We start from the raw sequence: 24,017 nt of genomic DNA, 5'->3' as shown, positions 1-24,017 counted from the left end.
CCCTGCTAGCTCCTAGCTTTGTGCATTTTGTATATTGCCAGAGAAGGACACACAACTTTTTAGGCTAGTGGAAATATGGAGGAAATCTACTGTAGGAGCAACAGTTCAGGAGAAATAATTTCTGCATCTTATTACTGTAAGGTTTAACTTGTGCCATTTATAACCAGTCATTTCCTGGAAGACAAAGATTTAGTCCTTGATTTCTCGTATACAAATGGAAAAAAAACATGTAAAAAAGGTCACCTAGGACTTTGTGGTTAAAAATTTTCACCATCAAGAAAGATGGGGCATCCGTGGAGTCAAGCCTTAAATCCAATAACTGTTTAGAAAATCAAACAGATGAAAATACCTTTCAAATGGGGCTGGGAACAGCAGGGTGTTATGCTGGTGTCTCTGAATAAAGTATGGCATATTAGCCTGTTATCAAGACAGGGGCATTTTTCTTATGAAACATAATATATTCTGATATAGGTAGTCTTTGACTTATAACCACGATTGGGACATTGGTACGGGAGGTGGTTCTTATGCATGTCACCCCTGATTTTACTACCTTTTTTTGCCATGGTTGTTAAGTGAATCACCAAGGTTGTTAAGTGAACCCGGCATTCTCATGGATTTTGCTTACTGGGAAGCCAGCTGGGATGGTTGCAAATGGCAATCACGTGAGCCCAGGATGCCGCAACCATCTAAATACATGCAAGTTTCAACATTGCAACGGTTGTTAAGTGCGAGGATGGATCATGAGTCATTTTTTTCAGGGCCTCATAACTTCAAACACTCTTTAAACGAACCGCTGTAAGTCAAGGACTACCTGTAATCCTAGCTGAATGGCAAACAATGTCGATAGCAAATGCTTAAGGATACAAGAACAACTTAGTGAAGATAATGGATGGAAACCATTCAAGGAGAGAAGCAACCTGGAATTAAGGAGAAACTTCCTAGCAGGGAGGGCAATTAACCAGTGGAACTGATTGCCTCCAGAAATTGTAAGTGCTTCACCACTGGAGGCTTTTAAGAAGAGACTGGACAGCCACCTGTCTGAAACGGCATAGGGTCCCTACTTGAGCAGGGGGTTGGACTAGAAGACCTCCAAGATCCCTTCCAGCTCTGTTCAGATTGATTGATTAAACCCAGGTTCTGCTGAGTTTCATCACAAGGTATCTGAGGAATTTCAAGAGCCTGTTTATTTATACAGGGATAAATTTAATCTTTTTTAAACTTGGTTTTTAACTTTTGTATTTTTGGTTTTTAATTACCCTGTAAACCGCCCTGAGTCCTCCGGGAAAGGGCGGTATATAAATGTAATAAAATAAAATAAATAAATAAATAAATAAATGCCTGAAGCTTCAGAGGTGCCCATCCTTTCTTATTGCTAACTATTTATATGTTATGTACAGGTAAAGCAGTGAAAGCGATAACAAGGAGGTAGGCCTCACACAACTCTTGTAAAATTCAAAGATTTTACAGCTCTTTGTGCTCTTTCTGCTTTCGACAAAAAAACAAACAAACAACAACAACAACAACAACAACCCAAAAACCTATCTCTGGAGACAATGCCCCTTTTTTTTGCCGCTCGACAGAACTCCGGAGCTGAGCTAGTTCCATCAAATCTGATTTTTCTTTCGGGCCTCAAAAGACCATTATGATCGCATTGTAATTGTTCTCTGACTATTATGAAATGGCCTGTCTCCTTATTTAACACATGACAAATGGCAACACGCACAGCGTCATTGGTTTGCCCTCCGCTGTAATTGCTGTAATTGCAATGGCTTTGTCAGAGAGAACCTCTAATAAACTACAGTGACCTAAAGTGTCATTTCAAAGGAGCAAGCAGGGCCAGGTTCATTTCCAAAACTCTGCTACCAGCAAAACAACAGGGATGAAAAGAGGTTTGAAAGATCAAAGGTGTCCAGTGCCGACTGGGGCTCTTGTCACTGTGTGCTGTCAAACAGTTGCCATAGATTGAGCCCAATTATGTCGAGCTGTTTCGCTCTCTGGTCCTCTTAAGAAGCATTAAAAGCTGGCATAGCTTTCTTCAAATCCAGCACACATTTCCTAAAAAGCGGCTGCGGGCTGGCCTGAATTGTATCTCTAAATCGCAACCTCATTTTTTCAAAATTGAGCAAACAATGTCTACAAAGGTGGGACCCACCCCTTATAACACTTCCCCATCCCCAAATTTCCCAATTCCTTTAAAGCTGGAAATCTGCAAAAAAAAAAAAAGTCTGCATAGTGGACTTGGCAGTACCTGGAGACAGTAGACCAGAAGAGAGTAGAATAGAATAGAGCTGGAAGGGACCCTGGAGGTCTTCTAGTCCAGCCCCCTGCTCAAGCAGGAGAACCTATGCCAGTGATGGAGAACCTTTTGTAGACCGAGTGCCCAAATTGCAACCCAAAACCCACTTATGCATCGTCGGGTGGCGGGTGGGCATGGCCCATTGGGTGGGTGTGGCCCACTGGGTGTGCATGGCTGAGGTGGTAACGGCAGACTGGGTGGGACTAAAATGTTCAATCAATCAATTCCAACTTTGCGAGATCTTTTTCCCCCCCATGAGAAGTTGAAATTGATTGATTGACACCCCCCCTTTTTTTTTTTGCACACGGCAGCGGAGGCCTAAAGCGAAAAGGTTTTATAAAACCCAGCTGAAGGCCCAGGACTGGGGCGACGACGCGCGTGCCCACAGAGAGGGCTCTGCGTGCCACCTGTGGCACGCGTGCCATAGGTTCGCCACCACGGACCTATGCCATCTCAGACAAGTGACTGTCCACTCTTCTTAAAAACCTCCAGTGATGAAACGCCCACGATTTCTGAAGGCATGGTTACATCCACTTTAGAAGGAGACCTCGTTGCTTGCAGCAGCTATAAAGTCACCTGGAAGATTAGTCATCTCACCATCACCCCCACGCTTGCAGGCGGCTGGGAACCTGGCGGTGAATGTTGTTTTTGTGTGTCTGAACAAACCAGCTCGTTCGTTCCTGGTTTGATAGAAAAGCTTCTTTTTTCTGAACATTGCAATAACAGAGGTGCTTCCTCCCCCCCCCCCACACATGGCTGCTGTACTGTGCCAGCTGTAGTGGCTCTCAAGGCGTAGCTGAAGAGGACAAATAAGCAGGTTGGCAGCAGGGCTTGACTGGAGGAAGATGGGTTTTAAGTGGCCTAATTGGTCCCCACTGCTACCTCCTCCCTGTTCTCTTCACGTGGGTCGGAGGAGCAGCAAGTCACTATTCCTCCGCCTCTTTCATGGCATTCGTGGCCGTTTTTTCCCTTACGCACATTGTACAATATCTCTCTTTCACCCTCGTTTTGTGCAGCAATCATTCTCTGAGGGGCGTTTTTTTTTTGTTCCTCCTCATCTGCATCTTCTTTCACTTCATTCTTCTTCCGAGCATCCTTTTTCATATTTCCCATTAGCATAACTCCACGTTCTCCAGTAACACAATTCTTTTCATTTTGCTCCAAGCAGCTTCTGCGTTCTCCTTCCTCGTGGCCATTTTCCATTTGTTCGGTCAGGAGATTAATCTGCCCGCCTGATACTTTTTTTTAAAATACGGGCTCGCCTTTTCCATCCCAGCTGTCATCTCCCATTCTCTCTCATTTCTTTAAGTCCCTCCCATTCAACACCTCTCACCACCCTTGTAGGCTCATTAATTCTCCCGCTCTTTCGTCAGAAACAAACAAATCAGTCCTGCTTTTAGATTAATCCCTTCGCCATGTGTATGTGTGAGGGGGCTGATGCTTACGGCAGCTACCGGGAATAAAGAGAACTATTAAGCAGATACGCACCAAACCGTCACTGTGTGTTGTGATTCAGGGTCAGCCTGTGGGTTCGGCAGTTGGGTCGGACGACTCAGAGGAGGAGGAGGGGGGTGTTGAAGAGCTTGCTGATGAGAGCCCTCAGCCAGGCCCCTCCCACCTGGTCACGACGGAGACCCAGCTGTGTGAGCCTGACAGCGTGGATGAAGATGACCCACAGCTGGCCCTGTTCAAGGACGCCCGACGCAGGAGGCAGTCAATCAGGAGTAAACAGAGGAAGGCAATGGGGCTCCTCGGAAGGAGGCAGAGAGAAGCCACGCCCTGAACTGTATTTAAGGGGGAATGCATGGGAGGGCTGGTTTGCTGAAGGCAACCGCTTGAAAAGCTCCTGTTTCTTGGTTCGTGTCTTGTTACGTTTGTTTTTGTATCAATAAATTTGGCAGGCTTAGTTCCAGCCTCTTGCCTTCTTGTAAAAGGGGTTGTCCCTGCCTTTTCTGCAGGGCCGGTAGCAGGTTGGTACAGAACACTGTGACTATTTATTGCAGGATCCAAACTGAGCCGGGCATCGGGACCGGAGGCTTAGTCTTCCGAACATCTGGGTTCGTGCTGGAGCCATTCAGGTGAGAGAGAAGTTCTCTGAGGATGGGGGCTCCAGCACAAGCCCCAAAGCTTGGAAGATTAAACCTCTGGTCCTGATGACCGACCCAGATTGGATCCTGCAACAATATCCTAGGAAACGTGTATTAGCCTTCATTCATGACTATTCGTTCTTGGGTCGCCTCAATGGCCTAATAATGGCTTAATTAATGGCTCAATCACTTTTTCCTGTGGTTTCATGTTATTCCCGCCTGCCCTCATATTCATGTTTCTTATCAGAAACACTTTCCCTTGGATGGCTTTCATTCAAAACATCGTACAATGTTGTAATCAACCCGTACGTTTTTATTTTAATAAGCGCTAATCGAGATTCGTAATTGCCGAGACATACTTTAGCACCTTCGTTTGTAGTTCAATCTGATGTCTTTATTCATCAACTTCACTCCACAAGACCAGACAACCTTCATCCAGATCTGTGACACTGTTCCGTTTTCTCTGAGTTTTACTAACCCACATCTTCCTGCACTACTCTAGACTTTCACGCATTTAGTAAGGTAAAGTAAGGATGGTTCAGGTTAATATCATGTCTACCCCCACCCTCTTTAATATCAGTGAGGCTCCTCCAGTGGACCATGACCCAGTGCTCGCCTCAGTCCCATCCCCCCTCTGCCGGAGACCCTCAGATCCGCCCCAGTCCTACCCAGCTCCAAACAAGTGCCCCTGAAACAAGTGACATTGAGCTGGCCACGCCCACTCAGTAGGCCACGCCCATGCCAGCCACGTCCATCCAGTGGGCCATGCCCATCCGGCACCCGACGATAAATAAGTAGGATTTGGGTTGCAGTTTGGGCACTCGGTCTCAAAAAGGTTTGCCACCACTGGAGTAGAGAGATCCAATTCAAGTCCAACCTCAGTCATGGACGTTCACTTTGGGCTAGCCACAATCTCTGAGCCCAATTTATACCCAGGTTGTTCTTATGGGGAAATATAGGAGGGAGGGAGCCCTATGCAGATTCCTGAAGAAAAGGTGAAATATAAATCTAATAACTAAAAAAAAATAGAACTTTGATGGCTATTACCCTTGGGAATAAAATTGTCCTCCAGACGGTTGCAACATTTGTAGGAAATACAGTAATTTGCTTTAGCCTATCTCTAGATAGCCTCTAGCATGACCATTCCAGAATGGTAAGAACAAAAACTTTTAAGAATTGGTATTGGAGCTGGCTTTCTCCTGTCCGCACTTGCATTTCCCTTTGTGTAAGCTTTAGAGGGGAAGAGACCACCTTTGTTGTTTCTGGAAACATTTTTCAGCTGCTTAGAATGGATCAGTAAAGAAAACCCCTCCCAACAAAGCTTTACGGTAATTTTGCGTATCGACTACTGTTAACAGTAGTTAATCTGCAAAAGCTGACTCTGTAAAACCAGAGGCATCTGGCCAGGTATTCCCGGACACCTGAAAAGCTGGACAAGGTGTTCCTTTTTTTTTTGGAAAAGACAACTGGACTGATTTTTTTTGAGGAGGAAGAAGAAAAAGCCGTTTTGCTTCCCATTGAGGAAGCTTCATCAATTGTACTGATTGGCGGGGGAGATGGAAGACAGGTACTGACAGCTGAAACTAGCTAGTTTGGGTAGAGGGGATGGAAGGATAGGATCTGGGATGGTGGTGGGGGGGGAAGGGAAAGGATTGTGTTTCTTTGCAGTCATCTGGCCTTTGCAACTCCCCGAGAGCCGTTGAGGCTACTTGGTCTTTTATCTGTGCCCTCAGGGTTACCTGAATCAGAATCTCCTTGGAACAGCCAAAAGGATTACATTATATACTGAAGATAGGTAAAGATAAAGGTTCCCCTGCATATGCGTGCTAGTCGTTTCCGACTCTAGGGGCCGGTGCTCATCTCCGTTTCAAAGCCGAAGAGCCAGCGCTTGTCCGAGGACGTCTCTGTGGTCATGTGGCCAGTATGACTAGACGCCAAAGGCGCACAGAACGCTGTTTACCTTCCCACCGTAGTGGTCCCTATTTTTCTACTTGCATTTTTACGTGCTTTCGAACTGCTAGGTTGGCAGAAGCTGGGACGAGTAACAGGCGCTCACTCTGTTACGCGGCACTCGGGATTCGACCCGCCAAACTGCCGACCTTCTGATCAACAAGCTCAGTGTCCTAACCCACTGAGCCACCGCGTCCCTACATACTGAAGATAGTTGGTGTCAAAAGCTGAACTAAGAAGGAACGCGCAGTTGTCTTCAACAAGGCAACTCTGACGTGACTGCAACACCCAACTCTTTCATTTCCAATGAGGACAAAAGGGAAAACCAACCAACCCAACAAAATAAAGGGGGGAAAAATGTTAAGGGCTAAAGTAGAATTATTTGTGCACGGGGTCCTGTACCTACTTCTCTTCCTTTGCCTGCGTTTTAAGAGAGGCCGGCTTGGCGTGATTTGTTCCAAAGTATGCAATGGCATTCACCAAGGAAGGCGTGTTTGTGTCTCTCGGCAATTTCAGGAGTTCTTTGTGTAACCTTCCATTCTCACACTCCAGCATATCAGCAGGATCCCAACAGGTTTTGTGCTCGTTCTTTGATAAATCCATTGTCTGTGGGAGGAAGGTAGGGGGAAAAAAACATCACACACGCTTGTTTATAACTCTGGTATAATTGAATTGATGCAGGAACAGGCACAAGGTAACATTGTGTGTGTGTGTGTGTGTGTGTGTGTGTATCTTGTAATCATACAGCATTTATTGTAAATAATAATAGCAATAGAATTGCCTCTAGAAGCGGCAAGCAAGACAAATGGGTAAAAAAAAGATAATAGCTTATAGAACACAAAAACAACATATTACACGGCCTCAATGAACCTTGGATTCAAGGCTGTATTCGTGTTTTTTAAAAAGCACTCCACATATTTGAATCACTTGCCTTCCAGGCCTTAAAGCAGCACAAAAAGACCTCAAAGGCTGCGAGAGCTGTAAATATTTTCATTAAAATGCTACCTCAAGTTATGCATTCACCAGAGGCAAACGCAGAATGGTACTTTCAAAATTTCTATAGAGCCAATGTTAATAAATGATGAAATAAATATAAAAAAAGCAATATAGTAGTCTTAAAGGAGAGGGGGGAAAAGTCCTTTAAGCAAAGTCCTGCCATACAGTAATTCTAGTGAAAAAAACAAAACAAAAGAAGACAAAATCCTGCCATGGTACTGATGGAAAAGAAGGACCAACAGAATATTTTCAGAGACAAAGCGAGGACTTGAAAAAAAACAAAGTTAGATTTTGCCGATTTCAACTGTAGAGACCAAAACAACATTTTCTCTCTCAGTTCAAAATTGGTGAGACTTTAAAAGGCTTCATTTTGGCTGGATTATGCATAGGTTTCTCTGTCCCAGCATTAAAAAATGCATGCATGTGTGGATAATGTGATGGAACATCTGGGCCAGATGGTCCCACCTCTACACTAAGCTATCTACATCTTCTTATGCTCAGGCTGTATTTTTATCAATAAATTACTGTTCAGAACCCCACAAACCTACTCTTATTCCCCATTATTGGAAATAAACCCAAGAAAAAACTTGATGCTCAAAGCTATTCCTCTCTTGCAGAAATGGAACAAGTATAACGTCGGCTGTCTTGAATTATTTCTAAAAATGATAAAGGCAGGATATAAAACAAACCAACAAACCAGCTGAATGTTTGGAAAACGATGGAAAAAATGAGAAAGCAGCGAAAGCAAAAACAGCGGAAGAGCTATTATTATGGTTGATTGCACAGCCAGATGTTTAGGTTGGATGTGGCATATTAATCCACCTATCAAGTCTTTCCCGAGGACCTGGAGAGAGGCAGATGTTTGATGGTGTTAAAGGTATTGACTGATGGTGATTTTCTCAATGCCAATGGTGTTCGTTTAGTGTGCCCAGATCCTCTGGGATTTGCACCCCATATTTTACCACAGTCATTCTACTTCTATTTGCAGGAGTTTATATTTGACTAGTCTAAAGGAAAGAAGAAAGAGGGATGACATGATAGCAATATTCCAGTATTTGAAGGCCTGCCACAAAGAAGAGGGCGTCAAACTATTCTCCAAAGCACCAGAGGGCAAGACAAGAAACAATGGTTGGAAACTGACCAAAGAGAGAAGCAACCTGAAATTAAGGAGAAACTTCCTGACAGTGAGGACAATTAACCAGTGGAACAGCTTGCCACCAGAAATCGTGGGCGCTCCATCACTGGAGGTTTTAAAGAAGAAATTAGACAGTCACTTGTCTGAAATGGTATAGGTTCTCCTGCTTGAGCAGGGGGCTGGACTAGAAGACCTCCAAGGTCCCTTCCAGCTCTATTCTATTCTACTCTCTTCTACTCTACTGTCTCCAAATATTGCCAAGTCCACTATGCAGCCTTTTTTTTGTCATTCTTATAGACAATTGTTAAGTCTGTTATGTGGCAGGTTTCTGTCGGTTTGAATTCTAAAGCCCTAGAGACTTTAGTTTCTTCATTTTCTATTACATTCTCTATTTTTTGGCCCCACCATAAAAGCAAAGGGTTTTTTTTTCTTGCAGATCTTTCAACGTAAGATTGTTGCTCCTTTGTCATGCTATTGTTTGCAGTCAGGATAATTATTATTAGTTCTTCCATTTGATTTTTTTTTATTAAATTCATCTTCAAATTCTTTTATACATCCTGCATTTTTATTATAGGACTTTTGAGCTTCCCATACATCTCCCAAACAGAATTGTTTCCTTTTTGTTTGGCTTTCCGTTTGCAGAATTTCTACTCCCATATACTCTTTGGGCAGAATTGCTTCTGGTCTGATTGAAATAGCTGAGTTTGCTTCAATTTTGATGATTTGCGGCTTATAGTGTTCAATTTTCCCAGACACTGCTGTGATTTGTTGCTTTATGATTTTTGAAAGTTTCTTTATTTTGTTTCCTGGTGTTTTTTTTAATTAGGCTTGTCTTGATCCTTACAGTTATTCGATTTTTGCTTTTTTCTCTTTAAATTACTTGCATTTGATCTCATTTTTTTTTAAATCTTGGCCTCTAGTCTGATCTTTTACTTTAGGATTGAATATGATTTTGCTTTTGGTTTTTGAATTTTGATACCCAGGCCTTCTGTAGTCACCACTGCTCTACTGTAGGCTAGCTGACTGAACTGTTCAACAGATGTTATTTTCATACTTGCAAATGCCTTATTCCCATAGTTCATTGTAAGTGCTAGGTCTTCTGGGGCAATCCTTGCTGGCAGTCTTTGTTTTTCTACTACTGGTTCTGCATAAGCCATAATTTATAGCTTAAATAGCGCCTATTGCTGCTGCTGCTATTATTATTATTATTATTATTATTATTATTATTATTATTTATTTATTTATTTATTTATTTATTTATTTATTTATTTAAATCTACTAGCGGCCCAACTCCAATGGACTGTGGGTGGCATACAAAACTAGAAAAACATAAAAGCAGCTAAAAACACTTGGACTAAAATAATATAATAAACACCAAAATCTACAAAACAAAGCAAGGACTCTAGACCAGACATGTCAAACTCGCAACGTCACGTGATGTCGCGCGACGTATCGGAGCTTTTTCCCCATTGCCGGTAATGCGGTGGGCGCAGTTTTGTCGTGACGTGTCCGGCCCGCGGGCCAGCAGTTTGACACCCCTGCTCTAGACAAATAATAAACATTAAAGCTTTTATTCTGGAATAATATAAAGTCCAGCTTTTTATCAGCCTGTACGTTTTTGTTCTTGACATCAGAAGATCACATGTTTTGGCTTTAAGGATGCCGAGTAACAACTTTTCAGATGTCAATAGGTGTTCATCTCTGCAATGACCAAATGACCTCAGCCATGTTCTATTTGTGCTGCATACCTGTTGTTTTGCTAATATTTTCTCTTGCTTCTCCAGCACAGCAGCATTTTTCACGATAGTTGCTATAGTAATTTCCTTCTGATGAAGCTCCTCTGTCAAGCCAGAGTTTTCCATCCTCAGTCTCTCCACCTCAGAGCGATGGGATTGCTCTTCCTGGGAAATTCGGTCCCTTATCTGCAGCAAACGGAGCCCCGAAAAGTAACAATTGAGAGTTAGCTTTTCATATGGTATCGTTTTTCACTCACTAGCGACTTTTGGAGCTGTCTATTCAAAAACATCAACCACGCAGTGATAGCATGGAGGAATTTAAAATGGCTTGATTCAGAACCGCCAGCTTTGTGGCTATTTTGAGCGTTTTTATGGGTTTTCCTAGGTTGCTCCCAAATGTCTACCCCACGGGTGAACAGATATTGAGTATAAAACACGATTTGGATGGAATTATCCCTTGCCACCAATAGATTCAGGGTTCCAACATAAAGGTATTTTATTAGAAGAAATAATTAGAATAAGAGCAGCAATGGAGGGGGGGGGGTTCTCAGCACTGTGCGTGATTAGCTCCTTTACTTTAGTACAACTACCCACAGAGCAAATGGATTTGCAGTTGCAAGTCACATGCTGCGTTCCCACAGGAATATGGAATGCCAGTATTGGTTGTTATAAAGCAGGGTGTTAAATATTCGGTTCTTGCAGGCATTGAGCGAGATGAGGTGTTCAAACAGCAACAAGTTTATTCAGAGTCAGAACATAACAGAAGCAAGCTAATAGCTGCTACGCAGCTATTTATACGGTTGGCCTCTAGGTGGCGACCAATAGATATAAAGTAGCTGTTTCCCGCCCAAAACCTACTTAACAGACTGGAGACAGCAAGTCTAGCTCAGCCCAACAACCGTTACATAACATACAAAAGTAGGTCAGCCATTAAGCAAATAGTTAGACACAAAGCAAGTGATTTAACATATAAGGCCAATATATTACACAGGGGTCCCCAACCCCTGGGCTATGGCCCAGTGCCGGGCGTGACCCATTTGGAACTGGGCAGCAGAAGCGGCATGCGGCAGTGTGCAAATGAAACTGCACACACATATTCGCTTGGCTGCCACTTCTGAGGAACCATTCCCTTTCCCTCCCCCTGCCCCTGGGCCATGATATCCCAGCAACTGGTCTGCACAAACAAGCAAAGCCCCATCCGTGGGAATGCAGGCAGCACACTAAACCTCGCACCCTCCGGTCCACGGAAAAACCTCTCTCTGGTCCCTGATGCCCAAAAGGTTTCTTCCCAGGTAGTTGCACCATTTCATTGTTTAGCCCTTTCCATTACAGCTAGTCCTTGACTTACAAGCCTTCATTTAGTGACTGTTCAAAGTTACAAAGGCATTGAAAAAAGTGACTTATGACTGTTTTTCACACTTACAGCTGTTGCAGCATCCCTACGGTCACATGACCAAAATCCAGGTGCTTGGCAACTGGCATGTATTTGTGACAGTTGCAGTGTCCTGGTGGGTCATGTGATCGCCTTTTGTCACCCTCTCATAAATAAAGTCAATGGGGAACCCATATTCACTTATCAACTGTGTCACTAACTTAACAACTGCAGTGGTTCACTCAACAACTTTGGCAAAAAAAGGACATGAAATGGAGCAAAATTCAGTTCACAAGTGTCTTGCTCAGCAATGAAAATGTTGGGATCAATTACAGTCGTAAGTCGAGGACCGCTTGTATCACAGATGGCCAAATCCACAGCAGTGCCCTGACCCACAGGGAGGTGATTTCCAGTGACTACCTTACCCCGTAAATGACTTATGAAGAACAAATCTAAGAGAAATACACCACTCTACTAGAAGAGACTCTTTGGGGAAAGTAGAGGAGTCTAGAAGAGAAGACTAGAAGAGACAAGAAGACACGGACAGTTTTTCCCCCTCCTGCCATCACTCTGCTGAACTCCTAATTCTCCCACTTCTGTTTAAAGTCTGTGTATATTAACCCATAAAGGGTTGCTATAGTATTATTATTTATCATTTTTATTATTTTATTCTTTATTCTTTATTTTTCCCATTTGATTGGTATTATTGTTATTACTATTAATGTCTGTTGCTTTGCAGGTACACTGAGTGCTTCTATACTGGACACAAATTCTTTGTGTGTCTATTTACACTTGGCCAAATATTCTATTCTATTCTATTCTATTCTATTCTATTCTATTCTATTCTATTCTATTCTATTCTATTCTATTCTATTCTATTCTATTCTATTCTATCCCATCCCATCCCTTTCCATTCCATTCCATTCCATTTTATTCCATCCCATCCCATCCCATCCCATCCTATTCTATTCTGTTGTTCTGTTCTGTTCTGTTCCATTCCATGTTCATTCTATTCTATTCTATTCTATTCTATTCTATTCTATTCTATTCTATTCTATTCTATTCTATTCTATTATTCTATTCTATTCTATTCTATGTTTCTATTCTATTCTATTCTATTCTATTCTATTCTATGTTTCTATTCTATTCTATTCTATTCTATTATTCTATTCTATTCTATTCTATTCTATTCTATTCTATTCTATTCTATTCTATTCTATTCTATTCTATTCTATTCTTTTCCAGTCCAGTCCAGTTCAGTCTATTCTATTCCATGATCCTATTCTATTCTGTTCTGTTCTGTTCAGTTCTGTTATTTGGCAATGATCCAAATGTTCTAATAAAGAAAGATGCAAATGTCTCTATTATATTTTTGTTAATATTATTTTTCCCCCTCCATGGGTTATTACCTCTTTTCTACGTGCCAAAACCAGGACACAAGATGCTTACCAGACTGAAGCTCATAGTCTGGTTTACTGAAGATGGGGGCTGCCCCCAGTAGCCTTAGGCAGCATAGCTAATATTGAATAATGGAGAGAGTGTATCTCATCAACATTCAAAAGCTCCATAGATTTCACATCCTTGATTAAATGGGGAGCAAGGAGAGGGTGGGGCGAGCTATCCCCATGATACATTTTAGTTCTTTTATGACAACAAACCATAGAAAAGTGGCAAACAATTTTATAACTCTTAAAGGTAAAGGTAAAGGTTCCCCCACACATGCGTGCTAGTTGTTTCCAACTCTAGGGGCCAGTGCTCATCTCCATTTCAAAGCGGAAGAGCCAGCGCTTGTCCGAGGACATCTCCGTGGTCATGTGGCCGGCATGACTAGACGCCAAAGGCGCACGGAGCGCTGTTCCCACTGTAGTGGTCCCTATTTTTCTACTTGCATTTTTACGTGCTTTGAAACTGCTAGGTTGGCAGAAGCTGGGATGAGTAACAGGCGCTCACTCTGTTACGCGGCACTCGGGATTCGACTCACCAAACTGCCGACCTTCTGATCGACAAGCTCAGCGTCCTAACCCACTGAGCCACTGCGTCCCTCTTGCCTTGTCCCAAAGATGCTTTTCCACGAGGCAACTGGACTTCTTTTTCTTTGAAGACGTTTCGCTTCTCATCCAAGAAGCTTCTTGTAAGGCCCCACCTCAGCTAAGCCCCCCAAGAAAGCGGAACTCTTGAAGCAGCCATTGTCTCAAAAGGAAACTTTTATTAGGGGCCAGTGACAGTAGGGAAGTCAAGGCGAAATCTGGGGAAAATCCCACTTAAACGGTTTAGTTAAACCAGCAATATCCCTCCTCCCACCAGAGTCGTAATGTCCGTTCGAAATCCAGCCAATCCACATGTGTCACGATGTGCGGGTAACTGGCACAGTTGGCGCGCATCTAAAGGTCTTCTCCAGTTTGGTTTCTCTGTAACCGTCTCCCTGATAAAGGAGACACATTCCTTTCTCTAGTGGATCGAGGCGGGAGAGGAAAAGTAGAAAGAAAAGTTACCCCAAACAAAAGCAATTATTCCCCCTCCCACCTAATAGACTGGCAGGCCCCAAAACAAGAGCACCAGAGTATATATATATATATATGGAAGGAAATCAGTAAGTATTTGGGGACCTGACTCTCCTTCAGCTCTAACTGGATGGAAGGAAATGGAAGGATTTATACTCTTTGCAGATGGCTGGTCATTTGCATTCCTTTAGAGAGTCACTGAGGCCATCTGTTTCCAGGATGGCTTCGCGGGCCGCATAAAACCACTTCGCGGGCCGGATCCAGCCCCCGGGCCTTGAGTTTGACATGTCTGCTCTAAAAGAAGGCAAATGACCAGCCGTCTGCAAGGAGTATAAATCCTTCCATTCCCCACCATTCAGGCAGAGCTGAAGAAGCTTCTTGGATGAGAAGTGAAACATCTTCAAAGAAAAACAAGATGTCCAGTTGCCTTGTGAAAAAAGCATGTTTGGGATAACCATGAGCTGGATGACTGAAAATCTCCACAGACAGCCGCTTGCCTTCTATATCTACTTCCTGAACCTTTATAGCTTCGCTCCACCCAACAGCCAACTTATTATTTCTGCTCTTACATTCCGGTCCACCTCTCCTGTTGAACTTTACTCTTGTTGCTCCATCAACCCCTTCTCTCAAGTTTCCTGCTTCCTCTCTTTTGTTTCCTTCAATCCCCATTTCAAAAGTCACTTCTGCAGGAAGCGCTTGGTTGATCTTTCTTGATACTGACTTTTAATTGGAGGTTGCAAGACTAATGAGACCTCTTAATTGAAAGTCAGTATCAAGGAAATATCAAGGAAACCACCAGATGTGGCTACCATGTTCATTCCAACAATCTCCAACTGGAATACTTCTCAGTTTGAGGCAGTTATTTGGTCCTAACTACATTATCCCAAATAATATGACACATTTTGAAATATTTCTTCAAAAAATAAATACCTCATTTAGCTCTTTTTGTAGATTGCCTTGCTGCTTTTCCAGAACGAGTATCTGAGTTTTCTTTATTTCTAGATCCTTGATGCACTGTGCATAAGCTGACTGAAGCCTATTAATATATATATATATATATATATATAAATATAAATACAAATTTCAAGCTCCCCACCCAAAGCATTCCCTCAAGAGCAAACATATTTAATAAAGTCAGAGAAAATATAAGAAATGTCCTTCTGGAATAACTTATTATTTCCAGTTTCTGGGAAAGTCAGAGGTTTTTTTCCTCCTCCTACGATAAATGTGATATATCAATTTTCCTCTCAAGAGCTATTCACAGGACTATACTTACAATAAAATTACACTTTTGTAAATATAAAATAATACAAAGAGCTGACCTTACAAAAATGATTGCTAAAAACCAGTATCAATTATACTGTACAATATAAACATTTTTTACGAATTCTCCTGCGGTATTTTTAGTGTATGGAACACATTATATTATAAATCTCTATACCACGGAGAGGTGCACGTGGACCTCCACGCGAACGGGCAGCGGCGCCGCTCTTTGGGAAAGCTGTCGCGGCACGTTTGCAGGCTGCCGAAGGCAGTAGCTCTGCAAACGGGCCGTCGCCGTCGCGCAACCGGGAACCGGTTCCATCACACATAAAAAATGGCAACTGCGCGCGTCCGCGGCTCCCACTTTTTTTTATGTGTGATGGAACCGGTTCCCAGTGGCTCTTTTCCTTTTTCAGGTTGACGACCCCTGCTCTATACAATCTTTATAGCTAGGGGAGTAATTGTCTTAACAGTTTCATAGAATCCGGCGATGTATCACTGATGATGCCTAATAAGAATGAAACCAGTTACACACTGCCTTTCCAGTGGTCAGAGTAACTAAAATCAGAAGACAGGATACACACACTATAAAAATAGAGAAATTCTCTCCTCCTTCCAGGATGACAGTGGTGGAAATCTAATCTTGCACAGGCGCAAATAAAGCTTTCTGTGCTTATCCGCAGCTTTCGCAGCCCAATTCCCATTGGTTCATGGACCAGCCTGGGGACCTTTGATGTAAAACATCAAACGTGAAGGTGTGACATATTGGGACATCTGTACATCTTCCGAGAGTTTAAGGGAAAATGGATTGCATAAGCCATTCTAACCGACTCTGGAGGAAAAAAAAATGCAATTTGCTTTTATTTGTATTCTGCACTTTAAATGTATCTTGATCGCAAGTAGAAAGCTCTGCATCCTTACTTAAAAGTAAGTGCCATCAAAGCTACTGAGACCTACTTCCCAGTTGGCCTACAAGAGGATCACGCCTCTACTGCCCTGTATCCAGCTTTTGAAGTTTAGACGTACTGTTTCAATACGTACTTCGCTTGGTTTTCTTCTTTGTTTTTATACTCGTCGATTTTGGCCACTTCCTTTCGCAACTGCTGGCATTCCAGTCCCACCATATTTAAGAGGTCTTCACGAGACTGCAGTTCGTTCCTCACTTCTATGAGCCTGGCTTCAGTGTTCTAAATAAATCCAAACACCGCACTCAGTTCATTTGCTCGCTGATAACTTGCCACTTCACGACTCCGTAACGTTCAGAGCTCTTTTGCCTGGCCTTTAATGCTGATATTCCAGGGAACCAAAGACTCTTTTCATTTGGAAAGCAGACTTCCCCCTTTTTTTTATTATCCCTGTACAATTTGGAGTTGCCAGGTTCTCTCTGTAGGAGGATCGCTTAGAAATAAAGCAAGCTTTTTTGCATTCAGAAGTAAAATGGGGCCTTTTGAGATTCTTACTTCTAAGAAAGTTCACACAGGTTCAGGTTAGTAGGACTGTACGCATTAAAAACTCATGTCCTGATTACAACAATATGGTTAATTAAGATGAAGGGGCTGCTATGCACAAGTATCAGTTGTAATCTGAAACAATTTATGGGACCGGATAGCCTGAAAAGCACTTCAGAATGACATTACATTCAATAACTCAATCACACATCGCCTCACACAACAGACTGCACATATGTTTTGTACCAGTTTAATAACATGGCTTCCCCAAAGATATCTTAGGAGCTGAGATTTGAAGCGGGTGTGGAGAATGCTTGGGCAGAGATCTTTCTTTCCCCCTCCCTCAGATATAATCTGCAAGATTTTCTGGTGAGTGGCAATGACTAGTAACAGAGAATGTAAGAACGTAATTGACAATAGGGATTATCAATTTCATGCTGGAGACAGTTGTTTTTTAACTGACCCCAGTATGTGTGGTGGCATTTTAACTTGTAGTTGGGAGAGGCCTTAAAAGAGGGAAACCACAGATTTGGGAACTCCCATTCAATTAGCTATTCCTACACATTATTAATCTGACACTGTAAACTTACAACAGCTTTATGTACAAATTCTTTCTCTTTCTATCTCGGTCTCTCTTATTTATCTCTCCTAATATCAAAAACTCATTAAAAAAAATCAGATAAAAGCGAGATGTCCTGGTTTTGTTAGTCTGTCTTTCTGAACTATGAGATTGAAAAAAGGTCAATTCCTGAATTTTCTCTGGATTAAAAGTTGAGTAGAAAGTCTTTGTCTGGTTAGTTTGTGAATGCAGCCCCTCACGCCAGATAAATCACAATACTTCAGGTTGCTTGCCAGCTACAGAGAGATTTGCATTCTAATGAGTAAATGCTTTTTGTCATGTACATAAAGAGATACCTCAGTTCTTGCCTCTGTTCTGGGATAGAAAGTGTTGGTCATTTGGAGGAAAAACAAACAAACCCTGAGGGTGAAGTTGCAAAGTGAGGTCCCAGGAAAAGCATGGACCTAATATCCTTCTAAGCAGCCTCTGATTAAAATGTAGAACTTTCTTAAAAATCTGAGAAAGGGAACATCTGCTTTCCATTCCATTCCATTCTGCTTTCCATTCCATTCTGTTTTCCAGAGAATTCTTGAATGGTAGATTTGTGGAAAGAAAGAGATCTTTCGAAACATTAAGAGAATATTGGAAAAGTTGCCTTAATTGGCTTATTAGGAAGAGAAGCTTCATCCCTTGAGGCTGGAATAAACTGTTGCAGCAGTCGTTGCTGTTAGCAGCTTTGCCTCTATTGATTCGGAAAAAAAGCAATCTCTCCCCACTTCCAGTAGGAAACAATAAAGTGAAATGATAATGTCCAGGTTTATGTCCCTGGTAGACATTTACTGGAAAAGCAGTCAAGCAAGCTACGGCTATTTTTGGCAGACATTTTGACTTTCCTTGTTGCCAAGTGGCAGCATGGGCATGGAGAGTGCTGATCCCTAAAGTAGCTGAGGGTCAGACCTGACTGAATGGCTGACTACAACTACAATATTTTGCACAACTCCTGCTTCTCATGGATCGAAATGGGCAAAACCCAGGCACTGTTCTTGTAAGTTCAAGCTCAGTGATCCTTGATGGAGGTTTTATTTGGGTTGCAGGACAGAGAGAAAAGAAGACTGCTTAAGTCAAGAGATAATGCAACAGTAATGAGGGACAAAATGTTGGTTTGGGGGGGTGGAAAACCCCACAACATAACTTGGCAATAACTAGAGGCATTCATTACATGCTGACAGCTGTAACTCTTCTATTTTCCATCACAGGAAAATATATATGAGAGGGTTTGGGGGGGTTATTTGTTTTTTTTTACTTTGCATTATAAACCCTCCTGGCTCCTAAGGAGCAATCTGCAGGATTTAAATAGATCAGCTTCCTGATCCCACCTCCTCACAGATTCTTCTTTTGAATTCTGGATATTGTTTTCCCAAATCTTCCTTATTTCATAGGTAAGACTTTGGGAAGGGGAAAACTGTTGAATACAAGAAGTGACATTCATTCATTCATTCATTCATTCATTCATTCATTCATTCATTCATTCATTCATTCTAAGCTTGGTTACTGACAACTTCTATCGATCTACCTATGCCAATGATGGCGAAACTTTTAGAAACCGAGTGCCCAAACCACAACCCCAAACCCACTTATTTATCGCAAAGTGCCAGGGCTGCATAAGCATTGTGGTGCCCTCGGGGGGGGCATGGGGGTGTGGCCCACTAGGTGGGCATGGCTGCAGTTGTCACGGCAGACAGGGTGGACATGGCTGGGGTGGGCATAGCCACCTCGATGTTGCTCATGGGGGGGATGCCTGGGGGGGCCGGGCAGGGTTGGGGGAGATCCAGGGGGTCTCTGGCTGGTGGGGCAGTGGGCCGGAGGCCCAGCATAGATGGGGGAGGCACACAATCCTAGCTGGGACTGGGGGGCCATGGCGCTGATGGGGATCCGGCTTTCCCTGCTCGAGGTGGCCTTTGTCTTGCTGGGCGTGGGCGTGCTCTACCACCTCTACTTGGGCTTCCTAGCCGGCCACTTCGTCTCCTTTGTGCTGGGTGGGGCTGCCACTCCGGGTGGTGGCGGCGGCCTAATGGACATGTGTAAGCTGCTGGCAGCAGCAGCGCGTGTACCCACAGAGAGGGCTCCGAGTGCCGCCTCTGGCACGCGTGCCAGAGGTTCGCCACCAAGAGATTCTAAATTCCTTTTCTTTGGGCAAAGCTGGTTACATCCATAGTACATAGCTGTGACCAGTTATATGTCCTATCAGCATTCATGTGCTCACAACTCTTTCTGGATTGGTTGGAGCACCCAGAATCATTTGCATAAAACATTACAAAGGAACCGTTTAGAAACCACCACTAGCCAATAGCCTAGTCTTTACCTGGCATTTCCTTTGGTACATTTTGACTTCCTGTTGGAGCTTTAAGTTTTCCTCCTGTAGTTTGTTTCTGCTCACCGCTATTTCACTCACAGTTGATTCAAGTTTTTCCATAAAGAATTTGTTCCTATCAGCGGGCTCGGTAAAAGCACCATTCTGGACACCAAGCTGCTCATTTCTGTACTGGCTGGAAGTATCCCCATCATTTTGCTTCAGCTTTTGACAGTGTATTTGGATTTTACAATTTTGAGCTTGTTTCTTAAAAAAAATATCAAGAAAACAGTTGCATGAAATTCATTGCTTTGGGAAGTATTTCTCTTCTATGCGTAAATTTATACCGCTACAGAATGCTGGCCCTTGAGAACTGTAAGTCTATTTATTTAGAACAAATTTCAGCAAGAGATTTATAAGAAATGCCCTTGTAGTGCCAATCTTTTCTCAGTCTTGGACTAGCCCAAACTTCTAACAGAGCAAAGTTTTCCATGTAAGCCCAATGGTCTCCTGAAGTAAGGCCACATGGGGAAAAAAAACTGCAGTTATGATCAATGCATCAACAACTAATTCTCCACTGAGTGAGAAAGAAATGCAGATTTAATGCACAGTGTGATGCTTTGTCTAATTATTTCTCCCCAGTCATACTTACAACTAGAATCACTCTCCAAAAGGAAGAAGTAGCTGGGACTTGAGTTAAGGGGAAGCTTAAGTTTCCCCAATACTGTGCAAACGGTGCAGAGCCCTGATGGCGCAGTGGTTAGAATGCAGTACTGCAGGCTACTTCTGCTGCCCGCGGCTGCCTGCAGTTCGGTCACTTGATTCTCACTGCTCAAGGTTGACTCGGCCTTCCATCCTTCTGTGGTCGGTAAAATGAGGAAGACCCAGATTGTTGGGGGCAATGTGCTGACTCTGTAAACCGCTTAGAGAGGGCTGTAAAGCATTGTGAAGCGGTATATAAGTCTAAGTGCTACTGCAATCCTATATTGTAGGAATGTGTCCTTGTCTTGTAGCTTCTTTCTTTCCTCAGGGTCATTGTGCTGGTCAGAGTAAACAGCTATTTTAGGAATTAAGAACTGTCCCCTTAAAGGATAGCCTTTTGGGTAATGTGGTTTAAGTTACTCGGTCACATCTGTATATCGGATTGGCCATTGGGAGGGACTTCTGATTGGCTACCTGCAGGCCAGCGGGGTTTTTATGAATTCCAGCCACGGGAGCTGTTTGCTCTTTCAATATAGGAAATACTACCTCTTTTCACCTATGTGTTGGGTCCAGATTATAAAATGTGCTTCAGAAGAATCTCTCCAGTAACTGTGAGTTAATGTTTAGAGAATGCCTGATGAATTAAAGTAATCTGCATGAAACCCTTTCCGAGTTTATCTGCCTGTATCAAGCAATAGTAGCCCCCTTTGCTTGAGACAGAACAGTCATATCCCCCTTGTATTTAAGTACAGCATGTTGTATTTATTTCAATCAATCTACACGGCTGTCTAAGGCACAAGCAGAAACTCTAGCTAACTAATAAAAGTTGTGCCTTGACAGAAAGGATTTCCTTTGTTGTTTGCATAAACAGATCTATGAATGAGACAGGCTTAAGTCACCATTTAGCTGTATGGTAGAATGGCAGGATTTCCTCCTTTATTTCAATACTACCCAAAGAGAACTACAAGGAATATAATATCTGTTATACAGGTAGTCCTTGACTCACAACCACAGTTGAGCCCAAAATTTGTCGTTAAGTGTTGTTAAGTGATTTCCCTCCCCCCAATTTTATGACCTTTCCTGCCACAGTTGTTATGTGAATCACTGCAGTAGTTTTTGCTTGTCAGAAGGTCACAAAAGATGATCACATGACCCTGGGGCACTGCAGGCGCCCTAAATATGAGCCAGCGGCAGGCAATTGTATTTTGATCATGGGACCATGGGGATGGTGCAACGCTTGTTAGCGTGGAAAATAAGTCACTTTTTCAGTGCTGCTGTAACTTTGAACGATCGGTAAACAAATGTTGTAAGACGAGGATTACCTCGCCTTGGGCTTTGCCATCTAACATCTTGCAAGCTAAGTTAGGTGAACCAGCAATGGGTAACCATTAGAGTAAGACTTGGGAGGCAAGGATATACCTTTTTCCCTCTGGGCACCAATAAGCCGCCACTGCAGCCATTTTTAATCCAGCCTTTGCCTTTTCTATATTACATTTCTCACCTCCCACCTTCTGTCTCTCTCGGTTTCCAACAAGGCAGAGGAAAGGAGAGCAAAATCTTCACTGTATGATGTGGAGAAGAAGACAGAGAAGGTCTGGGATTTAGTTGCTACTTTCCTTATTTGGAGAAGAAAGGTTGCCAGCAGCTAGTTGGCTTCACCACTTCCATTTTGCAGGACTTAAGCGAGTTCCCCAATCGTGGTAAGGTCTGCCTCTTTCCCTTCAGGGATCTTTCTGCCCTGGTGCTTTCCAAACCTTTCCTCATCTCATCGTCTTTTTGTTTGAGAAGGGCCCAGATTTGGTATATGAGGAGAGGCAGATCCGCACAACCTAGAGAAATGAGATCCTTCTAATTCCTGTTGCAGGGCTCTGCCTGACGGGTGTTTTCCATGCTACGCGGCGCAGTGTTGAAAGGAGACCGGTCGTAGCCGCTAAGATGAGAGAACCAATCACCATGCCTCCTAGTCAGAACACCATCATTCAGCTATGGCAGAAAGTGAAGAAGAACTAAAGAGCCTCTTGTTGCGGGTGAAGAAGGAGAGTGCAAAACTTGGGTTGAAACTTAATATTAAGAAAACCAAGATCATGGCACCCAGCCCTCTCAATTCCTGGCAAATAGATGGGGAAGAAATGGAGGTAGTGACAGATTTTATTTTCCTGGGCTCCAACATCACTGCAGATGGGGACTACAGCCAAGAAATTAAAAGACGCTTGATCCTGGGGAGGAAAGACATGGCAAATCTAGACAGCACACTAAAAAGCAGAGACATCACCCTCTCAACAAAAGTGCGTATAGTCAAGGCTATGGTCTTCCTAAAGTTGGATCATAAGAAAGGCTGCGCGCCAAAGAATTGAGGCCTTTGAACTATGGTGCTGGAGAAGACTCCTGCGAGTCCCTTGGACTGCAAGGCGATCAAACCGGTCAGTCCTAGAGGAGATCAACCCTGACTGCTCTTTAGAAGGCCAGATCCTGAAGTTGAAAGTCAAATACTTTGGCCACTGGTTCATTTAATTCCAATTCCTCTTAGAGAAGAAGCAAAGAATGTTACCTGGAACAGACTGCATTTCTCAGACAATAATTTTCGCTGAGTATCTAAAGACACCAAATGATTTTGATACAGTGTTTCCTGCTTATCCCACTCTCTTGATTTTGCTCTAAATTCCTGAAAGAGAAAAGTAGCACACACAAACACACACAAAAATCAAATTATTGAATGTATCTACATTCTCTTTATATTTCTTAAATATGAATAATGGGTGCAGCCTTCAGCATAAAGGGCCTTTGCGCTTAAAAAGTTCTTGTACAATACATTATTGTTACCATTCTAGATGGTCCTTGCCAGGTGCATTATTTGCCATTAATAACACTTAGCACTTAAGTGTTCAAAAAGCTCGGCATGCAAAGATGCATTCTCACACAGATCCATGCTTCCTCCTCCACCAGCCCTTCAAATAACAAAGCACTTGTCCTTGTTCACATACATCAGCCTGAAGCAATGAAGTCGGGCGGCAACTCCTCTAGCTGTGATTCATTTCTTGGACCCCACAGAGGAGCAGAGTTCTGTTGTGGTGCCGCTATGAATGCACTCTTGCGTGTATTCAAAAATATTGTCATATCAGACTTATGCCCCCGCCCCCCCGGGCTTGGAAAGCTATTCAGAGCATTAGGCTAAGATAGGCGATCAATCCCCAAATGATAATAGGTGAGATGGGGCTCACTTCGGGTCTACAACTGGCCTTTTCATTGGAATTATCCATGCTGACATTAAGAGTCAGGGGTGGCATGAGTAATTTTGTTCTTGAAGGAGGCTTGCTAACCTGTCCCAGCAGGCCTTTGATGGTTTCGTCATATCCCTGCCAGGTTTCATCTTAATAATCTATTTGCCTCCAGGAATAGCTCTGTTGGATGGAAAGTTGAGGATGCGCTGTCCCAACTGGACATGATAATGTATTTTCACTTGTGTTTATTCATATGCAGTGTGAGATTTGGGCCATTTGTTATTCACCTATTCTTTTGTCTGTTTTATAGCCTTGGCATCCTTACCGAATAAGGTTCTGCAAACAATTTTATCATCCTATATAGCAGGGGCCTTCAAACGTGGCCCTTTTATGACTTGTGGACT

General features: G+C 43.0%; 1 protein-coding gene across 1 annotated transcript in view; it reads right to left on the bottom strand.

Moving 5' to 3' along the window:
• Nucleotides 1-24,017, bottom strand: part of DEUP1 (deuterosome assembly protein 1) — a gene marked incomplete at both ends in the record, with an annotated part of 55,243 nt that overhangs the window by 10,696 nt on the left and 20,530 nt on the right. The window contains 6 exons of the mRNA XM_083362594.1: nucleotides 6,740-6,939; nucleotides 10,213-10,386; nucleotides 15,004-15,109; nucleotides 16,378-16,523; nucleotides 19,706-19,960; nucleotides 22,944-23,057. Coding sequence (XP_083218720.1) covers nucleotides 6,740-6,939; nucleotides 10,213-10,386; nucleotides 15,004-15,109; nucleotides 16,378-16,523; nucleotides 19,706-19,960; nucleotides 22,944-23,057 — 995 coding nt within the window. The remainder of the gene's footprint in view (nucleotides 1-6,739; nucleotides 6,940-10,212; nucleotides 10,387-15,003; nucleotides 15,110-16,377; nucleotides 16,524-19,705; nucleotides 19,961-22,943; nucleotides 23,058-24,017) is intronic.

The sequence above is a fragment of the Vipera ursinii genome (assembly GCF_947247035.1).
Source record: "Vipera ursinii genome assembly, chromosome: 4".
In the NCBI taxonomy this organism is placed as follows: Eukaryota; Metazoa; Chordata; class Lepidosauria; order Squamata; family Viperidae; genus Vipera; species Vipera ursinii.
This window is presented reverse-complemented; position numbering and strand designations above follow the sequence as displayed.